Source organism: Mercenaria mercenaria, chromosome 10 (assembly GCF_021730395.1).
Source record: "Mercenaria mercenaria strain notata chromosome 10, MADL_Memer_1, whole genome shotgun sequence".
Taxonomy (NCBI): domain Eukaryota; kingdom Metazoa; phylum Mollusca; class Bivalvia; order Venerida; family Veneridae; genus Mercenaria; species Mercenaria mercenaria.
The window spans coordinates 26,403,636-26,426,736 of NC_069370.1; the positions used below are offsets into that span (position 1 = coordinate 26,403,636).

General features: G+C 37.8%; 1 protein-coding gene across 3 annotated transcripts in view; it reads right to left on the reverse strand.

The window, feature by feature from the left end:
- Positions 1–23,101, reverse strand: part of LOC123559591 (zinc finger protein 675-like) — a 161,006-nt gene extending 137,905 nt beyond the window's left edge. Inside the window, exons 1-2 of one of the 3 annotated variants that reach the window (XM_053552550.1) lie at positions 23,000–23,061; positions 2,555–2,756 (exon numbers count right to left, since the gene is read on the reverse strand). Coding sequence is in view for 1 of the 3 variants with exons in the window: in XM_045351546.2 (XP_045207481.2) it covers positions 23,000–23,003 (4 nt within the window). In the remaining 2 variants the exon portion in view is untranslated. Of the gene's footprint in view, positions 1–2,554; positions 2,757–22,995 lie in introns of all 3 variants that reach the window. The other 2 variants (XM_045351546.2, XM_053552552.1) reach the window with 2 other exon arrangements.

Consider the following 23,101-nt stretch of genomic DNA (forward strand, 5'->3'; position numbering starts at 1 on the left):
ACAAAGTATTAACCCTAAATATATCAGGGGTCTAGCTAGGTCCATTTTTTGGGAGAAGTCACTTCTCCCTCAAGCTGATTCAGGGAGAAGTGGGGAGACTTTAGGGAGAAGGGGGAAGACTTTTCCTACCACAATGATGTTGAGTGATTCGAAAGGTGGTTGTACTTTTCTTGTTTCTTGATATAAAGCATGGATGTGACCATTCATTTTCTTAGTTTGATCATTTCCCATACAGTGGTTATTGTTTCGTTACAAAATTCTGAAAAAAGTCGTTTTCAAAATTCAAGCCGATTCTGTAAATGTAACCCGCCGAATTTTGGTTATATCTTGTATGAAGTGTTTATTATTAACACCGAGTCATTCACCAAGGAATGTCAGTATCTCACTCGAATAATACTGAAAGTAAACTGTGTACTGTTGTAAACTTGAAATACATATTCAAATAAATTCATCGACGGAAGTCAATTTAATGTAGTTAATACATTACATGTCGTTATTTTATCATAGATAACAAATAATTGTGTACAATATTCTAATTAATCGCATGGTTAATCAGCAGTTTCTTTATAAAACATTGTTTTTTTGCACTCGAACATGTTGACAATTAAACGCGAAGTGTCAAAGACGTAAACGCGGCGCTAATTGGCTGAACACAATCGACTCTGGTGTATCGGATAATTTGATTCGCCTTCACACTTCTCGGGAAAATCTCGCAAGTACCAGAAGTAGGCGGAGCTTAAATTATGCTACCGGAGTGTGTTTGTGTATCCGACACTAGTTATGACCCCGTGCAAATTGTCAACAGTCCGGGTAGCAGTAATTAGCGAGTGTAGAAATCAAAGAAAATCGGGCGACTTGCATTTCGCTTTGAGGTTAGATTTGAGCAAAGTTTGAAGTTTTAGAGCGCCTATTTCGCTCAAGTCGCCCACTCACGAGAGCCCTGTATATAGAATAAAGGTATTGGTGCACAAGTTTGGAGCAATAGAAAGCCATTGAACCCTTTTCTGTTTTAAACATTGCATTAAAACATAATTTCCTTGGACTTCAAAAATTATGCATCATAAAAATCTGAAAAAGGGAAGTAATTCTAACAAACCTGAAGGCAACAAAGTTATTTCTATCTTAATATGCATCATATGTTATGCTTAATAAATGGACCAAGTTTGAAAGAAATATCTTCATTATTTTTCAAGAAATATTAGTTTTTATGTCGAAAGCCCAATCGGGCAATCAGGGTTCTCGGAAACGCCGAAATCGGCGTTCCTGTATGCATAATTGGTCCCGGTATACACGTTTATTGCAGCTTAGGAGTCCCAGGACGCACGTTTCTGCAGTGGGATGCAAGCATTAAAACCATGAAAACTAGAGATGCTTTTGAGCAAGCGCATGTCTCCCACAACTGCCTAATCATCTAAATAGTAAGTCAGTCTTTATATACTGTTTACTTAATCCACATGTGCATGCCCTTTCTTGACACCAAAAGGACGCCTATACTACTAGTAGTATAGGCACCAGTTTTGGGGCAAAGCTGAGCAAAACATCTGAGTGTTTTTTGTAATTCAAGGGCCATAATTCCGAAGTGCCTAGGCCGATTTGGCTAGTTATCGAACTTGGCCGAGCACTTATTGGCAGACACATTTTGGTGAAGATCGGATGAGAAATGTTCGACTTAAGAGTGCGGACAAGCTTTGTGACAGACACACACACAGACTTACAGACGGACACACAGACTGGAGTAAATCAATATGTCTCCCACACCACTGTGTGGTAGGAGACATAATTAATTGATTACATAGACCTGCGAATACACAAGGTTTGACTTGAGAGCAAAATATGTGGGTGGAGTCACTCGCTTGTCACCGATAGCCGCGTATAGCCAATCAGCGTTGCCCGTTTCCACTACTCCGCGAGACAGGCGGCATATGTATGATCAACACAATTACATGTGATTGTCGGCATGATTGCACAGGTGACAACCTCTAATTGTAAACGACGTATTATAAAGTGTTTGAAGTAATTCCGATTGTTTTCTCACATACTAATTACTAGGCAGAATTAAAGAACTTTTTAGAAAAAGTGATAATTAGGATAATTATCAATGTCCGAGTATTTTTAAGATGCTGTTGATGTGGTCTTAACGTGATTATGTTTCTGCAAAATTGCTGATGTTATTGAAGAAGCATTATGTTGATTATAGACATACTGTGCATTCTTGTTGTATTTTAGACCAAAATTTAATGTTTTAATGTTATGCTCTTAATAAGTATTAAAATCAAAGTAGTAATTATTTATATATTTTCTTTTCACTGTATGTTTATATATACGTTTCCATTCTGAAATAAAAAGGTAAAGAAAAAAGTTTTCATAGGGGATTTTGTGCAACTTGATATTTTCAAAAGGGGGATTTTGTCCACCTCGATAATTTCACAGGGGGATTTTGTCCAGGTAGATCAGAAACAGCAGGGGGTGGGGAAGTTTGTCCAGGGGTGATTTTGTACTACAGTCATTTTTGATTGCATTTTTCACCTATTAAGTCTTTACCTTTTTATCTCACCTTAACAATATTTTGGTGAAGAATTGTGATTACAACATGTCTGTCGGTCTACACTTAATTCGACAATACGATAGTGGCCTGTGTTTTGACGAAATGTGAAAGTCTGTCCGTCAGTCTAGTTGGGACTGCAACTTTTTCAGCATTGGGAGTCCCAGGACTGCAACTTGAAATTGCTAGTGAGAACCCTGGCAATGTTACCAGCCTGTTAAATGTACCAGAAAATACGTTAAGTTTACGGCAGTGGCTAGAGAACCGGAATCGGTTCCCTAGACAGCTAACTTATTCGTCCGGAACCGGTTCTCTAGCCAAAGTACCGTGCTTAGGTTAGGGGACCGGAATTTTATTTCTATGCATAAAGCCGCCGAAATTCACTTTGTTTCTTTTGGTAAGTAGATCTATCATGCATGTTATTATCTTAATTATTTTTACCATTTCAGCAAGCATGCCCTTTCATTTATCTGTGTTTACTGTGTCTCCAAAAGTGTACCCGCTGCATATTGTGTCCGCCATATTGGAATGATAAAATAAACTAGTACGAAGGAATGCAGAAATTGTTGGCATTAAAGCAAGCTGCCGAAATAAACTTGAAATTTAAGCTTAAACTAATTTCTATTAATTATTACTGACCACATATCTTTGAACGTGAAATGCCAAGGTGTTACAATCCAGTATATAAAGTGATCAAAGAATACGCATGAAGTTTTAATGGCAATTAAATTAGTTTGTACATATATTCAGTGATTTTTTTTGGAAAAAATAAAGGTGCCTGTGCCCGCTGAATTGGGAAAAATAAGCGCAATAATTCCCAAAACTGGGAAAAACAGAAATATGTTTAATTTCCATACTAAGTGATATAAATCTGTACTGAAGAGTTTACATTTTTTCAAAACCACTTTTGGATTTAACATCGTGAAATTTTTGGGTGATAAAATTAATTAAGACACCAATACAACTTGTAAGAATTGCATTTATCAATTTTCACTTCATGAGCTTGAAATTTGATAACGTCAGAAATTTTGACTATCCGAAAATTGGTACAATCGCGGCGATTTTGATCTCCCATTTTTCAAAACTAGGGAGTTATATTGTCATTTTTCATTGCCATAATTGATTAACTGGCATAATGGAACATATTTAAGGCCTATGCTATTTTGACAGTGCAAAATTCCTATGTAAAACTGAGACTGTCGTAACAATGCGAGAAATGCACGGGGATCAAAAGGAAACTAATAATAATAAAACAAGAGCACCGCCTTGCGGGTGCTGACGCTCATCTGATTTTTTTTGTATAATAGAAATATTGTCCTACCCATGATTTTCTAAGTCTAAAAAGGGCCATCATTCTTGCAAAAAGCAGGATAGAGTTATGTTTCTTGATGTACAGTGTCCACTTATGATTGTGAAAAACTGTTGCAAGTTTTAAAGCAATAGCTTTGATAGTTTATGAGAAAAGTTGCCTTAAACATAATACTCAACCAAGAAAATGATTTTCTAAGTCCAAAAGGGGCAATAATTATTGCAAAAAGCAGGATGGAGTTATGTTGCTTGCTGTACAGGGTCAGCTTATGATGATGAACAAGTGTTGCAAGTTTCAAAGCAATAGCTTTGATAGTTTAAGAGAAAAAGTTGACCTAAACATAAAACTTAACCAAGAAATCTGATATTTTCTAAGTCCAAAAGGGGCCATAAATCTTGCAAAAAGCAGGATGGAGTTATGTTTCTTGCTGTACAGGGTCAGCTTATGATGGTGAACAAGTGTTGCAAGTTTTAAAGCAATAGCTTTGATAGTTTAGGATAAAAGCTGACCTAAACATAAAACTTAACCAAGAAAACTGATTTTCTAAGTCCAAAAGGGGCAATAATTCTTGCAAAAAGCAAGATGGAGTTATGTTTCTTGATGTACAGGGTCTGCTTATGATGGTGAACAAGTATTCCAAGTTTCAAAGCAATAGCTTTGATAGTTTAGGAGAAAAGTTGACCTAAACATAAAACTTAACCAAGAAATCTGATATTTTCTAAGTACAAAAGGGGCCATAAATCTTGCAAAAAGCAAGATGGAGTTATGTTTCTTGCTATACAGGGTCAGCTTATGATGGTGAACAAGTCTTCCAAGTTTCAAAGCAATAGCTTTGATAGTTTAGGAGAAAAGCTGACCTAAACATAAAACTTAACCAGGCAACGCCGACGCCGACGCCGACAACCGCTCAAGTGATGACAATAACTCATCATTTTTTTTCAAAAAATCAGATGAGCTAAAAATGTATCTCCGAATAAATTATAAAGTATCAATGACACTCAAAAACATGTCCCAACAGTGCATTAGAAGAAAATGCATAGAAATTTTCGGGGTAAGTATTTGGTAACGTAAGTCTCTCATATATATACAATATATATATTCTTTAATCAAGGATATGTCAGTGTAAATGAGCTGTCAATAGTTTTCTAAGAAAACGTTGTTAAACTGTGTTACACGAATCACACGTGCACCGCTCTTTTACAAAAATATGTCCGCCATGTTTTCTTCAGTGAACGAAATAAAAGGAGTATTTTACCTTAGATTTCCTTATTGTAGAGTACGATTGACTTTCTAATCTAAATAAAGCATCACTTTTTTGTAACATCCCACTGTCCGATCTTTCCGATCACTCACAATTACAAAATAAAACCAACGTGTCATCAAAATTATCACTTTACACGGCTTCATGGACATCACGGCCTAGCTATCTACTAACATTAAATTTGTAATCATGTGCCAACCAAACAAATGATGAAAGATCGGGACTTTTTCAAAAATATGTTTTATTTCCTGTAATTTTCTGATATTCTAACCTTTAAACAACCAAATTGTCTGCAAAGAAATAACGAAAAATTTATGCAACATAGCTTTTAGTTTAAATTTTGGACCTATCTTTTTCCAGCCCAACAACAGACATGTATATGTCACAAACCCGGCCTGTCCTCGAAATCAGTGTCAAATGTTACTAGAACATAAATACAATAAATAAACAACCACTTACAATGTTCTTGTAAGTCCTGTAAGATGAAACGGCTCTTGTTTATACATTCATATATTTTCCGTATCAGGAACATTGACTATCACAAGTCGATCCTTACCACGAACATGAAAACAGTTACTTTTATGCCTATGTTTACATTTCAAACATGACGATTCACATATACGTTCAAGAACGTAAATTTCATGCTTTCCGACCCACATGGCGTGTAAACTTTTGTAATTAAAAGTATGGTGTATTTGGCAAACCATTTGTAATTTCCGACGTGGTAAATGTCATTGAGAGTATCAGTTATGTTCACGAAATTTAATTGAATATTTATGTTTTATACTTGCAAAAGAAAAACTTGATGGTCATGGTCGCTGGCTTCGAATTCCTTGCCCATCACCGATGTGGGATCAAAAACTCACTTGAGGTGTAAAACTTTTCACGTAAGGAAGCCATCCAACTGAGGTCAGTGTCTCAATCTAGGTACTAGTCTGAGCCCCAAAAAAATGTCTGGAGCCTTTCCCCACCAACAAAACCTGGGAAAAGTTCATTGTGTCGTTTCGTTGTTACACTCAATCAAACAAAATAAACATTGTTCCCGTTTTTGTTTGTTTGTTTGTTTATATTTTTATATAAATGAATATGCAAAAAGGGTTTGTTTCTTTCAGTGTAAACGTCAAAATATAATATTACAATTATTATATCAACAGTGAACGCCACATGCATTATATTTTCACGAGTGGTTAATGCTTAAATCTTAAATGTAAAACAAACATATTCCTAATGTATAAAAGGTAAAGGTAAATATATATGTATAATTATGTGTGGGTACTCCTGGAATTAAATGTTAAGTGTAAAAAGTATACCCTGAAATCCCGAAAATAAGCCGCGGCTTATTTTAAATTTTCGTAAGGATTTGGTGGCTTATTTTCGAGACCGGCTTATTTTTTAGTCCGGCGAACTTTCGAGTACATATATCCGGTGACGATTTAAAAACCGGCCTATTTTCGAGTGCCATTTATTTTAAAAACATCGATATCGGTAAATACTTATACTTCTGACATAATTACCCATAGAAAAAGTTTTGTCTGGCCTAACAAACAAATACACCCAGTTGCAAAACCGTGAACGGATATGAATAACTTACACAATAGGTGACAAACACCGCATTGTGTTATCAATTTAACAGTTTTATAGGCTTTCTTATATAGCGGTATAATTACATGTACAGTGGTGTTTTACAAGTTGTAAAACATGGAAACGCCAAAACAATGTCGTAGGAGCTATACGCGGGAATTTAAACTGAAAGTTGTGTCTCATTACAAAACGTTAAAAATTGTCAGTTGGAAATGTTAAAAATAAAGTAAAAGACACAGCTGGACATTTTAACATCATAGAAGAAACTAATTTTAGACGTTGGTTGAAAGCTCAGGCGGACATTAAGAACTCGCCAAAAGGTTCTAAAAGTACCGGTTCGGGACGGAGAGTTTTATTTCCAGGCATGGAATCTCAGTTACATCAAGAATTTCTTGAAATTAGACAAGAAGGGCGGAAAACAAAAGCCCGGTGGGTCAAATCACGTGGAAAGGAACTTTGATACAAAAAGGTGAACGGCTTATTTTTGAATACGGCTTACTTATGAGCCCTTTTTGCCTGTAGTGAAATGGTGGCTTATTTTCGAGACCGGCTTATTATCGAAACCGGCTTATTTTCGGGATTTCAGGGTATATTCACAGTGCAAATCATCCTTGCTAAATAATACGTACGATATGTTTGCTTTCTCGCTGTCTAACAAGTCCGAAATGATCTATTCGATTTTTATCATAGAGTTCTAGTTTATTTTTCACCTCAAATTAAAGCAAACGTGTTCAATATAATTCTAAACTTAAACTTTGAAGTTTAGTTGATTGTAGCATTCTCTAGGTCAAGGGTATTTTTATTATGTCTCCCCCAGGAGACATATTGTTTTTGCCCTGTCCGTCCGTCCGTCCGTCCTTCCGTCCATCCGTCCGTCTGTACGTCACACTTCATTTCCGAGCAATAACTGGAGAACCATTTGACCTAGAACCTTCAAACTTCATAGGGTTGTAGGGCTGCTGGAGTAGATGACCCCTATTGTTTTTGGGGTCACTCCGTCAAAGGTCAAGGTCACAGGGGCCTGAACATTGAAAACCATTTCTGATCAATAAATAGTGAACCACTTGACCCAGAATGTTGAAACTTCATAGGATGATTGGCCATGAAGAGTAGATGACCCCTATTGATTTTGGGGTCACTCCGTCAAAGGTCAAGGTCACGGGGGCCTGAACATTGAAAACCATTTCCAATCAATAACGAGAGAACCACTTCACCCAGAATGTTGAAACTTCATAGGATGATTTGTCATGAAGAGTAGATGACCCCTATTGATTTTGGGGTCATTCCGTCAAAGGTCAAGGTCACAGGGGCCTGAACATTGAAAACCATTTCCGATCAATAGCTAGAGAACCACTTGACCCAGAATGTTGAAACTTCATAGGATGATTGGTCATAAAGAGTAGATGACCCCTATTGATTTTGGGGTCACTCCATCAAAGGTCAAGGTCACAGGGGCCTGAACATGGAAAACCATTTCCAATCAGTAACTAGAGAACCACTTGACCCAGAATGTTGAAACTTCATAGGATGACTGTACATGCAAAGTAGATGACCCCTATCGATTTTGGGGTCACTCCATTAAAGGTCAAGGTCACAGGGGCCTGACCATTGAAAACCATTACCGGTCAGTAACTTGAGAACCACTTGACCCAGAATGTTGAAACTTAATAGGATGATTGGTCATGCAGAGTAGATGACACCTAACGATTTTGGGGTCACTCTGTGAAAGGTCAAGTCACAGGGGCCTGAACATTGAAAACCATACCCAGTCAGTAACTTGAGAACCACTTGACCCAGAATGATGAAACTTCATAGGATGATTGGTCATGCAGAGTAGATGACCCCTAACAATTTTAGGGTCACTCTGTTAAAGGTCAAGGCCACAGGGGCCTGAACATGGAAAACCATTTCCAATCAATAACTTGAAAACCTCTCGACCCAGAATGTTGAAACTTCATAGGATGGTTGTTCATGCAGAGTAAATGACCCCTATTGTTTTTGGGGTCACTCCATTAAAGGTCAAGGTCACAGGGGCCTGAACATTGATAACCAGTTCCGATCAATAACTTGAGAACCACTTGACCCAGAATGTTGAAACTTCATAGGATGATTGAACATGCAGAGTAGATGACCCCTATTGATTTTGGGGTCAGTCTATTCAAGGTCAAGGTCACAGTGGCCTGTTCATGTAAAATCATTTTTTGGAAATAACTTGAGAACCACTTGACCTACAATGCTGAAACTTAATAGGATGATTGGACATGCAGAGTAGATGACCCCTATTTATTTTGAGGTTATTGATTAAAGGTCAAAGGTCACAGGAGCCTGAACAGTGACTTGAGAACCACTAGGCCAAGAGTGTTGAAATTTAGCGGGATGACTGGACATGCCAAGTAGATAATCCCTATTGCAGCCAACCATCAGTGTCTCTTTGACTTTTGCTCCTGACCCCTATTGAATTCTTGCCTATAGGACTTTGCATTGGGGGAGACATGCGCTTTTTTACAAAAGCATTTTCTAGTTACCTTCTGTAGTCAGTCATTATCTATTGTAAAAAATTCTTTTTTAACCAAAGTGGAAAATTTCAGGTACTTGAAAATGCAGCTTTCTAAAAGGTCAGATAGAATTCTCGATGTCATTTGTCAGACATACCTTGTAAATAAATAATATTATTACAAAATTAATACTGGTATTTCTTTTGTTGCTCTTTGCTGACTTATGATAAAGTTATATATATATTTATCTGAGCAGTACAATCCCTGTAAATGAGCACTACGTATTACGGTAAGCGCTCAGGCCCTTCTCGCACACCATACCTATAGTTTGGACTTCTTTCATGTGTAAAGGCATGTGCACAAAAATGACAAATTTTGCCAACACCTGGTAAATTGTAATGTGTTTTTTAGAAAAGTAATAAACGGAAATAGAAAAATAGCTCTCAGCTCATTCATACGGGTAGTTTAGCTTTATTATGTATGTTATAGTTTTTCGCAGTTATGCACGATGACATAGAATACTCACTAATACCCCGAAAATTGTGACACGAACATACTGATAACTTTTATCACTTTACTTTTTTAATTAAAGTAAGAGTTTAGCACTTCATGGTTTTGATGTATTGTCACATTGGAATAACGTTTGTTTTACAGTAACCTCGAAATTCCTCAGAAATAATATCCTGTACCCCACCCACCTAATTCATAATGTCAAAATAGCATAGGCCTTAAACCGACTGAAGTCCATATTTCTCTTGAAACATGGCAACGTTTTGTTTGTCACGTGTTTTCGCGACGGTAACCTTGATGCGAATTTTATCTTAAAAAGGACGTTTTTGATGTAATTTTTGCCAATTTCATGTTAGATATCGCGGATCTCATGCCTGAATATGATATGTTACATTTTTTAAATAACATCTTATAATTTGAGGGGGGAAAACATCTCTTTTTGGGGGGATAAATTGACGATTTTTTGGGAAAAAATAGCCTATTTTGGTGAGGGGAAAGTGCCGAAATTTGGCAGTAAAAATACGCAAAAAAAATCACTGATATTATATAAACATGTAATGACGCAAATACAAATCAATATTATATTTAAACAAGTGAATGAAGTATTGCCATGCAATACAAAGTCCCCTACTGGAAGGCACCTAATTTTCTCTACTGCAGTATAGCATAATGAACTGATATCTATCAATGATGTACAAAAAAATGTATAAACAATATTGTACTACATATACAGTATGCTATAAACAAAAGACTTGGATTAAAATTTGTACATATAAAACCCTATAGTAACTGTTGTTTTCATATAGCATATTTGGCCGATTATCAAAAAGGTAACGTTATAGTTAAAAAAAAAAAAAAAAAATCCATAATATTATATAAGTCCACACAAAACTCTTTACCAGGTAGAGATAGGTCAAAATACACCTAAAAATTGGATGTAACATGCATGTTGTACCACAGAAAACTGGTCTCAATTTTTCCCTACGGCCTGTAATAAGTAAGTTACAATATAAGCTATTTATAGTAATAACAAAGGGAAAAAACTCTAAAAAACAAGAGTGCCTCATGGTGGTGAATATTTGTGCCAAGTTACATCAAAATCCCTCCATGCATAAAGAAGAAATGCTCCGGACAAAGTCATTCTTGTATCTGACCTTTGGCATCTGAGTGTGACCTTGACCTTCGACCTAGAGACCAGGTACTTGTGCATGACACTCCCTCTTTTCGGGACAGGAAAAAAGCTCTGTTGACCTTTGACCTCAAAGTGTGACCTTGACCTTTCAGCTAGGGGTCCGGGTTTTGCGCATGACATGTCGTCTCATCATGGGGAACATTTGTGCCAAGTAATATTAAAATCCCTTCACGGATAACAGAGTTATGGACCGGACAGGAAACAGACCCTGTTCATGCCATGTTAACATTTGACTGCCAAGTGTGACCTTGAACTTTGAGGTAGGGGTCTGAAAGTTGTGCATGACACATTGTCTTATTATGAGGTACATTTGTGCCAAGTAATATTAAAATCCCTTCATGGATGGCAGAGTCATGGACCGGACAGGAAAAAAGCCCTGTTGACCGTTGACCTCAAATTGTGACCTTGACCTTCAAGCCAGGGGTCTTGGTTTTGTGCATGACATGTCATCTCATCATGGGGAACATTTGTGCCAAGAAATATTAAAATCCCTTCATGGATGACAGAGTTATGGACCAGACACAAAATTGCGGACGGACGGACGGAAAGACGGACGGAAGGACGGACTGAAAAGCTCATTCCTAGAGTCCCTGAAACTGGTTTTCAACCAGTAGGGGACTAATAATTTAAACATAGTACATGTTTAAAGCAAATAACATTTAAAAACGGCAAAGTAGTTTTCACACATTTTTATTTGTAATAGTTTATATCATTCTAATATGGCGGACACGGTATGCAGGGAGTACACTTTTGGACACAATTAACGCAGATAAATGCAAGGGCATGGTAAAATTAATTAAGATAATAACATGCATGACACTTACCAAGAAACAAAGTGAATTTCAGCAGTTTTATGCATAGAAACTAGCCTATGCACTGTATTTTGGTTAAAGAACCGGTTCCGGACGAATAAGTTCGCTGTCTAGGGAACCAGTTTCGGTTCTCTAGCCACTGCCTAAGTTTACAATTATGATATTTATTATGTCAGTGGAGAATGAGTCTAATTAAAGGAAGTGTCTAGGGGTACGGATCCGTACCTCTAGAATCTGATTCTAGAGGTACGGATCTGTACCTCTAGACAAGCCTGTTAGGGATTTTCTAGGGGTACGGACCTCCTTTTTCCAGAGATTTAGGGTTATATATATCTTAAATTTTGTTGAAAATGAAATAAAAAATAAGACTTAACCAGTGTTCACTTAAAACTTGGCTCTAAATGGTTTACAGATACCAGTGTTCACCCGATTGTTTACCTTCTCTTTCAAAACCTAAATAACCGTGGAACTCCAAATAAATACACTGTTCCGTGCTGATTAGTTTATTGTAAAATTAGCTGTTGATAACAGATAAATGAATGCATCTAACCCTAAATTCAGCAGAAAAAAATAAATTAAGCACCATAATATGCACCTATTTATTTTGTTATTTAACAAGATATAATGATAATCGGCACGGAACTGATTGTTTAATAATCAATTAACCGACATTAAGTAAAAGAAACTGTTTGTGAAAACGTCCCTTGTATCTCGTAACGGCTACCAAATGTGTGGAAAACATAAATACCCTAAGGCGTAAAAAAAATTGTTTGTTTCCGGTATCCCGACCTACCCTAAATTTTTGGCCCGACCCTAAATGTTTTTTATGGCCTTGGAGAATATTTTTTCAACTTTTTAACAAAAAGTTGCAAAACTGCCCTTTTTATGCTTTAAACATGGCGAGTGATGTTAGAAATCAACCTACTGATGCTCTAAAGGCATAACCCCCTTACTTGTATTCATTTTTTGACACAAAATAATTTCCGAAAAGTCTCCCTTAATAAAAAAAAAAAAAAAAAAAATCCGACCTACCTAATTTTTTTGAGCATGTTACCGGAAACAAAGAATTTTTTTTAGGCCTAAGAGTTAATTATCATTAGGCCATCCTTAAAAAATTGTTTGTTTGCAGTAACGCGACCCAGAATTTTCAGTGTGAGTAGGTAGGTAGGGATTTTTTTTTTTTTTTTTCGTTTTTTTTTTTTTTGTATGCTAATTGTACAACACCTGCATTTTCTTTTTAACCCTCTGGTTTATACACCTTCTGGGTACTAACACTTCCCTGTAAAATGCTAACTTGATTGTAACATATCTGCAAGGGTAGTAGTTTTCACATAGTATGAATACTAATATTACCAGTAATATCACCTTTTTAATAACAATAAAAACAACAGATAGCCTGACACCAGTCAGAAACAGAGCTTATTATCTGCATATGAACTTAAAAATTTAAGATTATCAATATATTAAACAAAAAAAATTGGCCAGACCTTTTGAATATCCTTGCACTGGCTAGGGTAATAAAAAAACATTACATTCCTTAGGATTCAGCATTGAAGTACATAGCAAAATCTTTGATATTTTAATACCCTGTAGACCTGAATCTGATTACTAGCACAGCACTCCTTCAAAGCCTATGTATCATGTAATTTTAAGACAATACTTAATTGTTTTACAGTGTTTACTCAGGGCTTAAGCTATGTTAATATTTTAGAGAGAAGTCATTTCTTCCTCGGCTAAGATTAGGGAGAAGTGGAGAGATTTTAGGGAAAGGTGGAGTGATTTTAGGGAAACGCGGAAAGATTTTTACTAGCGCCATGACATGCAAGTTGAAAATGGAACTAAATATACGTATCAATGTAAACCTAATTTCTTATCCTTGTGAATCTAATGTGATTAAACTGCAAATTAAAGTTTTTTTCACTCTTGCAATGATTGCCTTAACCAAAAAAAGCCTAATCTGAATATGAATACAATTAAAAAAAGCTAGGTTAATTCCATATCAGCAAAAATAAATCAAGCTTCCAGTGCTATGGCACTCAAAGTCAAAACACAAAAACCCATAAAAGCATTTCAGGGTCACTTCTTGAATTAAATACATGTCAATAGCAGTGACATCACTATGACATCACACATAATACACGTCTTCTTTAATCTGCTAGTGTCTTCTTTGATCTGGTACTGTCGGCCATGTGCTCTTTCCAAGTGACTTGTGCAGTGTCACTGCAGTTTTATCCTCGGGGCAGATTAAAAAGATTATGCAACGACAAAAGATCGAAACTAAAATTATTATTTGTTTGCAAAATTGTTTGAGAAATTATGACAGAATGATATCCAAGAATTTATCTATCCCAGATGTTTTACCTATGAGAAAAATCATTATTTTACAAATCTAAAACTCGGTTAAATACGTCTGCAGTATTGCACAGATAACACTATGTACCACGATTTGTCCATGTGGAATTTTCTAAACAACTTTTTGCATGAATTTTTGTAGTATATCAGGAAATCGGCAGGGCGTTCGGTAGACCCGAGGTTCTGGGTTTTCACTCGCACTTATCGAGAAACACTCGTATTTGACCCGCACAAAAAAATTCCCGTGCGTCGGCATGACCCGAGGAAATTTTCTTTTATGCGTCTGGAGTTCGAAAGAACTGCCCCTTGTCAATCAAAATCCCGGTGAATTCGAATATTGTTCGCCGCCATAAGCGGAAGTATGGCAGTAGGCGGAGCTTGGTATATTAATCAGCTTCTGGCAGATGTCAATCATGCCACGTGCCGACTGACACGTGGGCTTCTCGCGGTTTGTATTTGGTACAATAATGTCCGTCATTGCCCAAAAGGTATTATTGATCAATGTGTAAAAGTTAATGATAAACAATGCATAGAAGAGCAGCCTATTATCGTATTTGTGTCACTTGTTAATTAGCGGTATACAGAAAGCTTAACATTCACACATTTTGTTTCTTATAACGGTCATATCGATCTTCATGTAGTTGAACCTCAACGAACACTGTCTAGGAAATCTTATCCAAATACAAATAGTTACCCAAAAGAAATAACGAAACAGGAAAGAATAAAAACATGGCACCGATAAACAAGAGGACCATGATCAGGGCTCTCGCGACGGGGCGACTTGAGCGAAATAGGCGCTCTAGAACTTCAAACTTCGCTTAGATCTAACCTCAAAGCGAAATGCAAGTCGCCCGATTTTCTTTGATTTCCGCATTCGCTAATTACTGCTACCCAGACTGTTGACAATTTGCACCGTGTCATAATGAGTGTCGAATACACAAACACACGCCGGCAGCATAATTTAAGCTCCGCCTACCTCAGGTACTTGCGAGATTATCCCGAGAAGTGTGAAAGCGAATCAAATTATCCGATACACCAGAGTCTATTGTGTTAAAGCCAATCAGCGCCGCGCTTACGTCTTTGACACTTCGCGTTAATTGTCAACAGGTTCGAGTGCTAAAAAAACCCAACTGCTGATTAACCATGCGATTAATTTGAATATGGTACACAATTATTTTTTTACCTATGATAAAAGAACGACATGTAATGTATTAACTACGTTTAAATTGACTTCCATCGATGATTTATTTGAATATGTATTTCTAGATTACTGTACACATTTTACTTTCAGTTTTATATTTCGAGTGAGATACTGACATTTCTCGGTGAATGACTCGGTGCAAAGAGCTATAAAAAATAAATACACTTCTACTTCTTTGCTGCTGTTAATAATAAACACTTCATACATGTACAAGATATAACCAAAATTCGGCGGGTTACATTTATAGCATCGGCTTGAATTTTGAAAACGACTTTTTTCAGAATTTTGTAACAAAACGATAACCACTGTATTGGAAATGATCTAACTAAGAAAATGAATGGTCACATCAATGTTTTTTATCAAGAAACAAGAAAATTACAGCCACCTTTCGAATCACTCAACATCATTGCGGTAGAAAGTCTTAAAGTTCCCACTTCTCCCTAAAGTCTCCCCACTTCTCCCTAAATCAGCTTGAGGGAGAAGTGACTTCTCCCAAAAATTGGGACCTAGCTAGAGCCCTGATGATGGTTCTGAATCGCTCACCTCTTCCCACATGACCCAGTTTTGAGTATGACGTTGTTTTTTCTATTATTTGACATAGTGACCTAGTTGTTGAGCTCATGTGACCCAGTTTTGAACTTGACCTAGATATTATCAAGATAAAATTCTGACCAATTTTCATGAAGATCCATTGAAAAATATGGTCTCTAGAGAGGTCACAAGGTTTTTCTATTATTTGACCTATTGACCTAGTTTTTGAAGGTACGTGACCCTGTTTTGAACTTTACCTAGATATCATCAAGGTGAACATTCTCACTAATTTTCATGAAGATCTCATGAAAAATATGGCCTTTATAGAGAGGTCACAAGGTTTTTCTATTTTTATACCTACTGGCCTAGTTTTTGACCGCACATGACCCAGTTTCGAAACTTGACCTAGATATCATCAAGGTGAACATTCAGATCAATTTTCATGAAGATCCATTGAAAAATATGGCCTCTAGAGGTCAGAGGATTTTAATAATTTTAGACCTACTGACCTAGTTTTTGACCGCAGTTGACCCAGTTTCAAACTTGACCTAGATATCATCAAGATGAACATTCAGACCAACTTTCATACAGATCCCTTGAAAAGTATGGCCTCTAGAGAGGTCACAAGGTTTTTTTTATTATTTGACCTACTGACCTAGTTTTTTACGGCATGTGACCCACTTTCAAACTTTACCTAGATATCATCAAGATAAACATTCTGACCGATTCGTATGGAGATCCATTCATAAGTATGGCCTCTAGGGAGGTCACAAGGTTTTTCTATTTTTAGACCTACTGACCTAGTTTTTGACCGCACATGACCCAGTTTTGAACTTGACCTAGATATCATCAAGATGAACATTCAGACCAACTTTCATACAGATCCCATGAAAAATATGGCCTCTAGAGAGGTCACAAGGTTTTTCCATTATTTGACCTACTGACCTAGTTTTTGAAGGCACGTGACCCACTTTCGAACTTGACCTAGATATCATCAAGGTGAACATTCTGACCAACTTTCATGAAGATCTCATGAAATATATGGCCTCTAGAGAGGTCACAAGGTTTTTCTATTTTTAGACCTACTGACCTAGTTTTTGACCGCACGTGACCCAGTTTCGAACTTGACCTAGATATCATCAAGATGAACATTCAGACCAACTTTCATACAGATCCCATGAAAAATATGGCCTTTAGAGAGGTCACAAGGTTTTTCTATTATTTGACCTACTGACCTAGTTTTTGATGGCACGTGACCCAGTTTCGAACTTGACCTAGATATCATCAAGATAAACGTTCTGACCAATTTTCATGAAGATCCATTGAAATATATGGCCTCTAGAGAGGTCACAAGGTTTTTCTATTTTTAGACCTACTGACCTAGTTTTTGATGGCACGTGACCCAGTTTTGAACTTGACCTAGATATCATCAAGGTGAACATTCTGACCAATTTTCATGAAGATCTTGTGAAATATATGGCCTCTAGAGAGGTCACAAGGTTTTTCTATTTTTAGACCTACTGACCTAGTTTTTGAGGGCATGTGACCAAGTTTCGAACTTGACCTAGATATCATCAAGATGAACATTCTGACCAACTTTCATAAAGATCCCACAAAAAATGTAACCTCTAGAGTGGTCACAAGCAAAAGTTTACGGACGGACGGACGGACGCACGCACGGACGACGGACGCTGCGTGATCACAAAAGCTCACCTTGTCACTATGTGACAGGTGAGCTAAAAAAAAATCTGAGTTTTGGGTTAAAAAATTGTTTGAGTCGCGGCGATTTTCGTGAGTCGGACGCGTTACCGCAAGCAAACAATTTTTTAAGGATGGCCCTAAAAGTAGTTTTTTTCCCAAAAATATTAACATTATTTTACGGAATCCTGTTCGTGCCGCTTGAATTGTCGCCTCGCCAACACGCGACAAAGCGATAATTATCGCGTTGTCTGAAAACATATATACATGCGAGATTTAACAATCCTCGAGAATTAGTAAAACCTCGCATTGTCGCATTGTTGCACTGTCGCTTGGGATTAAATTTCCGGACAAACTGATTCAAAAATTGATCAATGTAATTCTTCCTGGGTACTATTTATTAATAACACTGTGATGTAATAAGAAATTACCCCTACACCGGGCGACAATGCGAGGTTTTACTAATTCTCGCAACTATGTCTATTGGATTTCAATTTCACGACGCGAGAATCAAGAAAGACATGCGAAAATTACGACGATAATTATCGCCCTCTTAACCTCGCGAGGATTGTTAAATGTTGCATGTACATGTTTTTGGACAGGGCGACAACGCGATTATTATCGCGTTGTCGCGTGTTGGCGATGCGACAATTTAAGTGGCACGAACAGGATTCCGTATTATTTTGTTTATTTTCTATATCTTTTTTTTCCTGCTAGTTCGAATCCTCATGATTTATTTGGTGTTCCTCGGTTAATTACGTTTCGAAAGAAAATGTAAAAAATCGGGTGAACGTTGTTATCTGTAAACCATTTAGATCCAAGTTTTAGGTGAATTCTGATGAAGTCTTACTTGTTATTTCATTTTCAACAAAATTTGAAATGTAAATCAGGGTTGCCAGCAGTCTTGAAAAGTGAGGGAAATTGGTTTCTTTTTCAAGGTCAGGGAATTGTCAGGGAATTTTAAAATTTGGTCAGTGAAAAATGAAAATCCTGGAAAGTCAGGGAAAAATGATTTCAAAGCTCGAAGAAGTTAATCATTTTAAACTTTTGTGGCTATGGCAGTCTTCAAGCATTAAATTTAAGTAATTAAAAACAAAGTTTAATGATGTAATACTGTAACATGCATTTAATTTGTTTAAATCCCCCATTTTTCTTTAAACACTGATTTTGCTTGAAGACTGAAAGGCTTTGCAACCCTTACCTCCAGAGCTAACTAACATTTTTTTGTTATTTTGTAGGAAAGTGACACATGAAGAGAGCCTACAACTAACATTATTCTAATACACTTTTTTTGTTGTAGGTACTCCAGGTGTTTTCTGGACACTGTATATTAGGAGATCTTGGATTTTGAGAGTGATGCTTTGTCAATATGATTCCAATGGTCTTGCTGTGTTTTATTGTTTTTGCCTCTTGGAAACTGTATAATAACAGATCTTGGATTTTTGAGAATGATATTTTGCTAATACTAGCAGGGTTCCAATGGTCTTGTTATTAACCATACTTTATTGTGTTTATCTTGAGGAAAGTGTACCTTAAAAGATGTTAGATTTTTGATAGTTACATGTCTTGCAAAGATGCTTTTGATATGTATCTCTTAATAATTAGGTTTCACTGACCAATAGTCACAATTATGTTTCATTGACTTGACCACCAAACAGTCATACAAGAAAGAAAACCATGTTTATTATCATTGTGTTTGATGTTTATGTTTAATATATTGGAAAATAAATACAAAACATTTGGGAAAAAAATAATGGGAGGATTGGACGGCTATAGGGGAGGTCAGGAGGCCGTTTAACGTTTAAATGTTTGGCGGTTTTGGTCAGTGAAAAACATGAATTGGTCAGGGAAAAGTCAGTGAAAAGTCAGGGAATTTTATTCACCCAGAATGCTGGCAACCCTGTTAAAATGACCCTAAATCTCTAGAAAATCGGAGGTCCGTACCCCTAGAAAACCCCGAACAGGCTTGTCTAGAGGTCAAAAGGGCTTTTTTCCTGTCTGGTCCATAACTCTCCCATCCATGAAGGGATTTTGATATCACTTAAATGGCACAAATGTTCCTCATAAAAAGATGATGGTTTTTTTTCCTGTCCGGTCCAGAACTCTGTCAAGGGATTACAATATTACTTGGCATAAATGTTCCCATTGATGAGACGACATGTCATGCGTAAGAACCCTAGCTTAAAGGTCAAGGTCACACTTTGAGATCAAAGGCCAATAGGATTTTTTTCCTTTCCAGTCTATAACTTTGTCATGCAAAACAGGATTTGAATATCGTTGGCACAAAATTAATATTCCCCTGGATGAGACAACATGTCGTGCACAAACCCGGGCCCTAGGTCTAAGGTCAAGGTCATTCTTAGATTTCAAAGGTCAAATTCAAGAATGACTTTGTCCGGAGCATTCCTTCTTTATGCATTGAGGGATTTTGATGTAACTTGGCACAAAATTTTGTTCACCACTATGAGACGGATTATCGTGCGCAAGAATCAGGTCCCTAGGTCTAAGGTCAAAGGTCAAATTCAAGAATGACTTTGTCCGGAGCATTTCTTCTTCATACATGGAGGGATTTTGATGTAACTTGGCACAAATGTTCACCACCATGAGGCACTCTTTTTTTTTTTAGAGTTTTTTCCCTTTGTTATTACTATAAATAGCTTATATTGTAACTTACTTATTACAGGCCGTAGGGAAAAATCGAGACCAGTTTTCTGTGGTACAACATGCATGTTACATCCAATTTTTAGGTGTATTTTAACCTATCTCTACCTGGTAAAGAGTTCCTTGTTGACTTACATTATATAGATTTTTTTTTTTTTTAAAGGATTAATTTCCCTTTGTTGTTAATATAAATAACTTATATGATACCTTTTTTATACTTGGCCAAAAAAAAAATCCAATGAAAACAACTGTAGGTTTTTATATATGCAAATTTTAATCCAAGTGTTTTGTTATAACATATTGTACATATAGTACAATATTGTTTTTACATCATTAACAGATATCAGTTCATTATGTTTTACTGCAGTAGAGAAAATTACGTGCCTTCCAGTAGGGGACTTTGTATTGCATGGCAATACTTAAAATTCATTCACTTGTTTTCTATGGATTACACATTTGGCATAATTAATTTAATCTATATACTGGGAGCTGAGCCATTGAAGGGGAGTGGCCCTGGGTCTTTTAAAACAGGTGGATGTTCTTTTCAGGAAGGTTGTCCCAGGTGGGTGTTTTTCGGGAAAATTCCTTTCACAGGTCGTCCATGGGGGTCTTTTGAGACGGCTTGTCCTGGGCGGGTGTTTCAAAATACCTTCCAATTATGGTGTGTGTGTTGGGGGGGGGGGGGGGCTTGTACAGGGGGTGTTTTACGGTAAAATGCCTTCAATAGGTTGGGGGGGGGCGGGTTGTACTTGTCCAGGGCAGAGGGGTGTTTCAGGAAAAATGCCATCCATATTGGTTGTCCAGGGGGTCTTTTGAGACGGCTTGTCTAGGGGGTGTTTTTCAGAAACCATAATAGGTTGTTCAGGGGGGTGTCTGTCCAGAGGGGTCTTTTGAGACGGCTTGTCCAGGGGGGTGTTTTTCAGAAAAAATCCATATAGATTGTCCAGGGGGGTCTTTTGAGACAGCTTGTCCTGGGGGGTCTTTTGAGACAGCTTGTCCAGGGGGGTGATTTTCAGAAAAAATGCCTTCCATAGGTTGTCCAGGGGGTGTTTGTCTAGGGGGGGGTCTCTGAAGACAACTTGTCCAGGGGGAGGGGTGTTTTTCATGAAGAATGCCTTCCATAGGTTGTCCAGGGGGGTCTGTCCAAGGGGGTGTTTTGAGACGGCTTGTCCAGGGGGGGGGTATTTTTGAGAAAAAATGCCTTCCATAGGTTGTCTGTCTAGGGGGGTCTCTGGAGACAACTTGTCCAGGGGGGTGTTTTTCAGGAAAAATGCCTTCCATAGGTTGTCCAGGGGGTGTCTGTCCAGGGGGGATCTTTTGAGATGGCTTGTCCAGGGGGGTGTTTTTCTGGAAAAAATGCCTTACATATAGGTTGTCCAGGGGGGTCTTTTGAGACGGCTTGTCGGGGGGGGGGGGGGGTGGGGTTTTTCTGGAAAAATGCCTTCCATAGGTTGTCCAGGAGGTACACTGTGTAATAGTTTTTTTGTCCAGGGGGGTGTTTTTCCTACTTATGCTTGTCCAAGGGGGGTGTTTTAGGGGTGTGTCCAAGGGGGTATTTAATTGGGGGGTTGAAATGTCTTTCTAGGGGGGGTCTCTGAAGACAACTTGTCCATGGGGGTGTTTTTCAGGAAAAATGCCTTCCATAGGTTGTCCAGGGGGGTCTTTCGAGACGGCTTGTCTAGGAGGGTATTTTTCAGAGAAAATGCCTTCCATAGGTTGTCCGGGGGGGTCTCTGGAGACAGCTTGTCCACGGGGGTGTTTATCAGAGAAAATGCCTTCCATAATTCAGTAGAACTTGTCCAGGGGGTGTCTGTCCAGGGGGGTGTTTTGAGACGGCTTGTCCAGGGGGGTGTTTTGAGACGGCTTGTCCAGGGGGGTGTTTTTCAGAAAAAATGCCTTCCATAGGTTGTCCAGGGGGTGTCTGTCTAGGGGGGGGGGGTCTCTGAAGACAACTTGTCCAGGGGGTGTTTTTCAGGAAAAATGCCTTCCATAGGTTGTCCAGGGGGGTCTGTCCAAGGGGGTCTTTTGAGACGGCTTGTCCACGGGGGTATTTTTGAGAAAAAATGCCTTCCATAGGTTGTCTGTCTAGGGGGGTCTCTGGAGACAACTTGTCCAGGGGGGTGTTTTTCAGGAAAAATGCCTTCCATAGGTTGTCCAGAGGTGCCAGTCCAAGAGGGTCTTTTGAGATGGCTTGTCCAGGGGGTGTTTTTCTGGCAAAAATGCCTTCCATAGGTTGTCCAGGGGGTACACTGTGTAATAATTTCTTTGTCCAGGGGGGTGTTTTCCCTACTTATGCTTGTCCAAGGGGGGTGTTTTAGGGGTGTGTCCAAGGTGGGTATTTGGGGGTTGAAATGCCTTCCATAGGGGGGGGGGGGGAGGTGCGGATATTTTCTGGAATAGCCCAATGCGAATTAAGAATGACATGCGACAATTACAATTTAAGTGGCACGAACAGGATTCCGTATTATTTTGTTTATTTTTTATATCTTTTTTTTTTCCTGCTAGTTCGAATCCTCATGATTTATTTGGTGTTCCTCGGTTAATTACGTTTCGAAAGAAAATGTAACAAATCGGGCGAACGTTGTTATCTGTAAACCATTTAGATCCAAGTTTTAGGTGAATTCTGATGAAGTCTTACTTGTTATTTCATTTTCAACAAAATTTGAAATGTAAATGACCCTAAATCTCTTGAAAATCGGAGGTCCGTATCCCTAGAAAACCCCGAACAGGCTTAGACACAAGCTAAAATATTCTTACAAAACAAAGCAAGTTTAACAAGTCTAGATTCACTATTATTTTTCATGAGCTTACTTAACTTTACGGAATTTGGATATCTTGCATAAATCTTACTCACTCATTTCCGCCAAGTCCTCCAAAATAAATAAAATCTGAAAAGTAGATTATGGCGGATATGGAGGGAAGGGGCGTAACTCAGCCCAAAACAGATGTCCGGTAT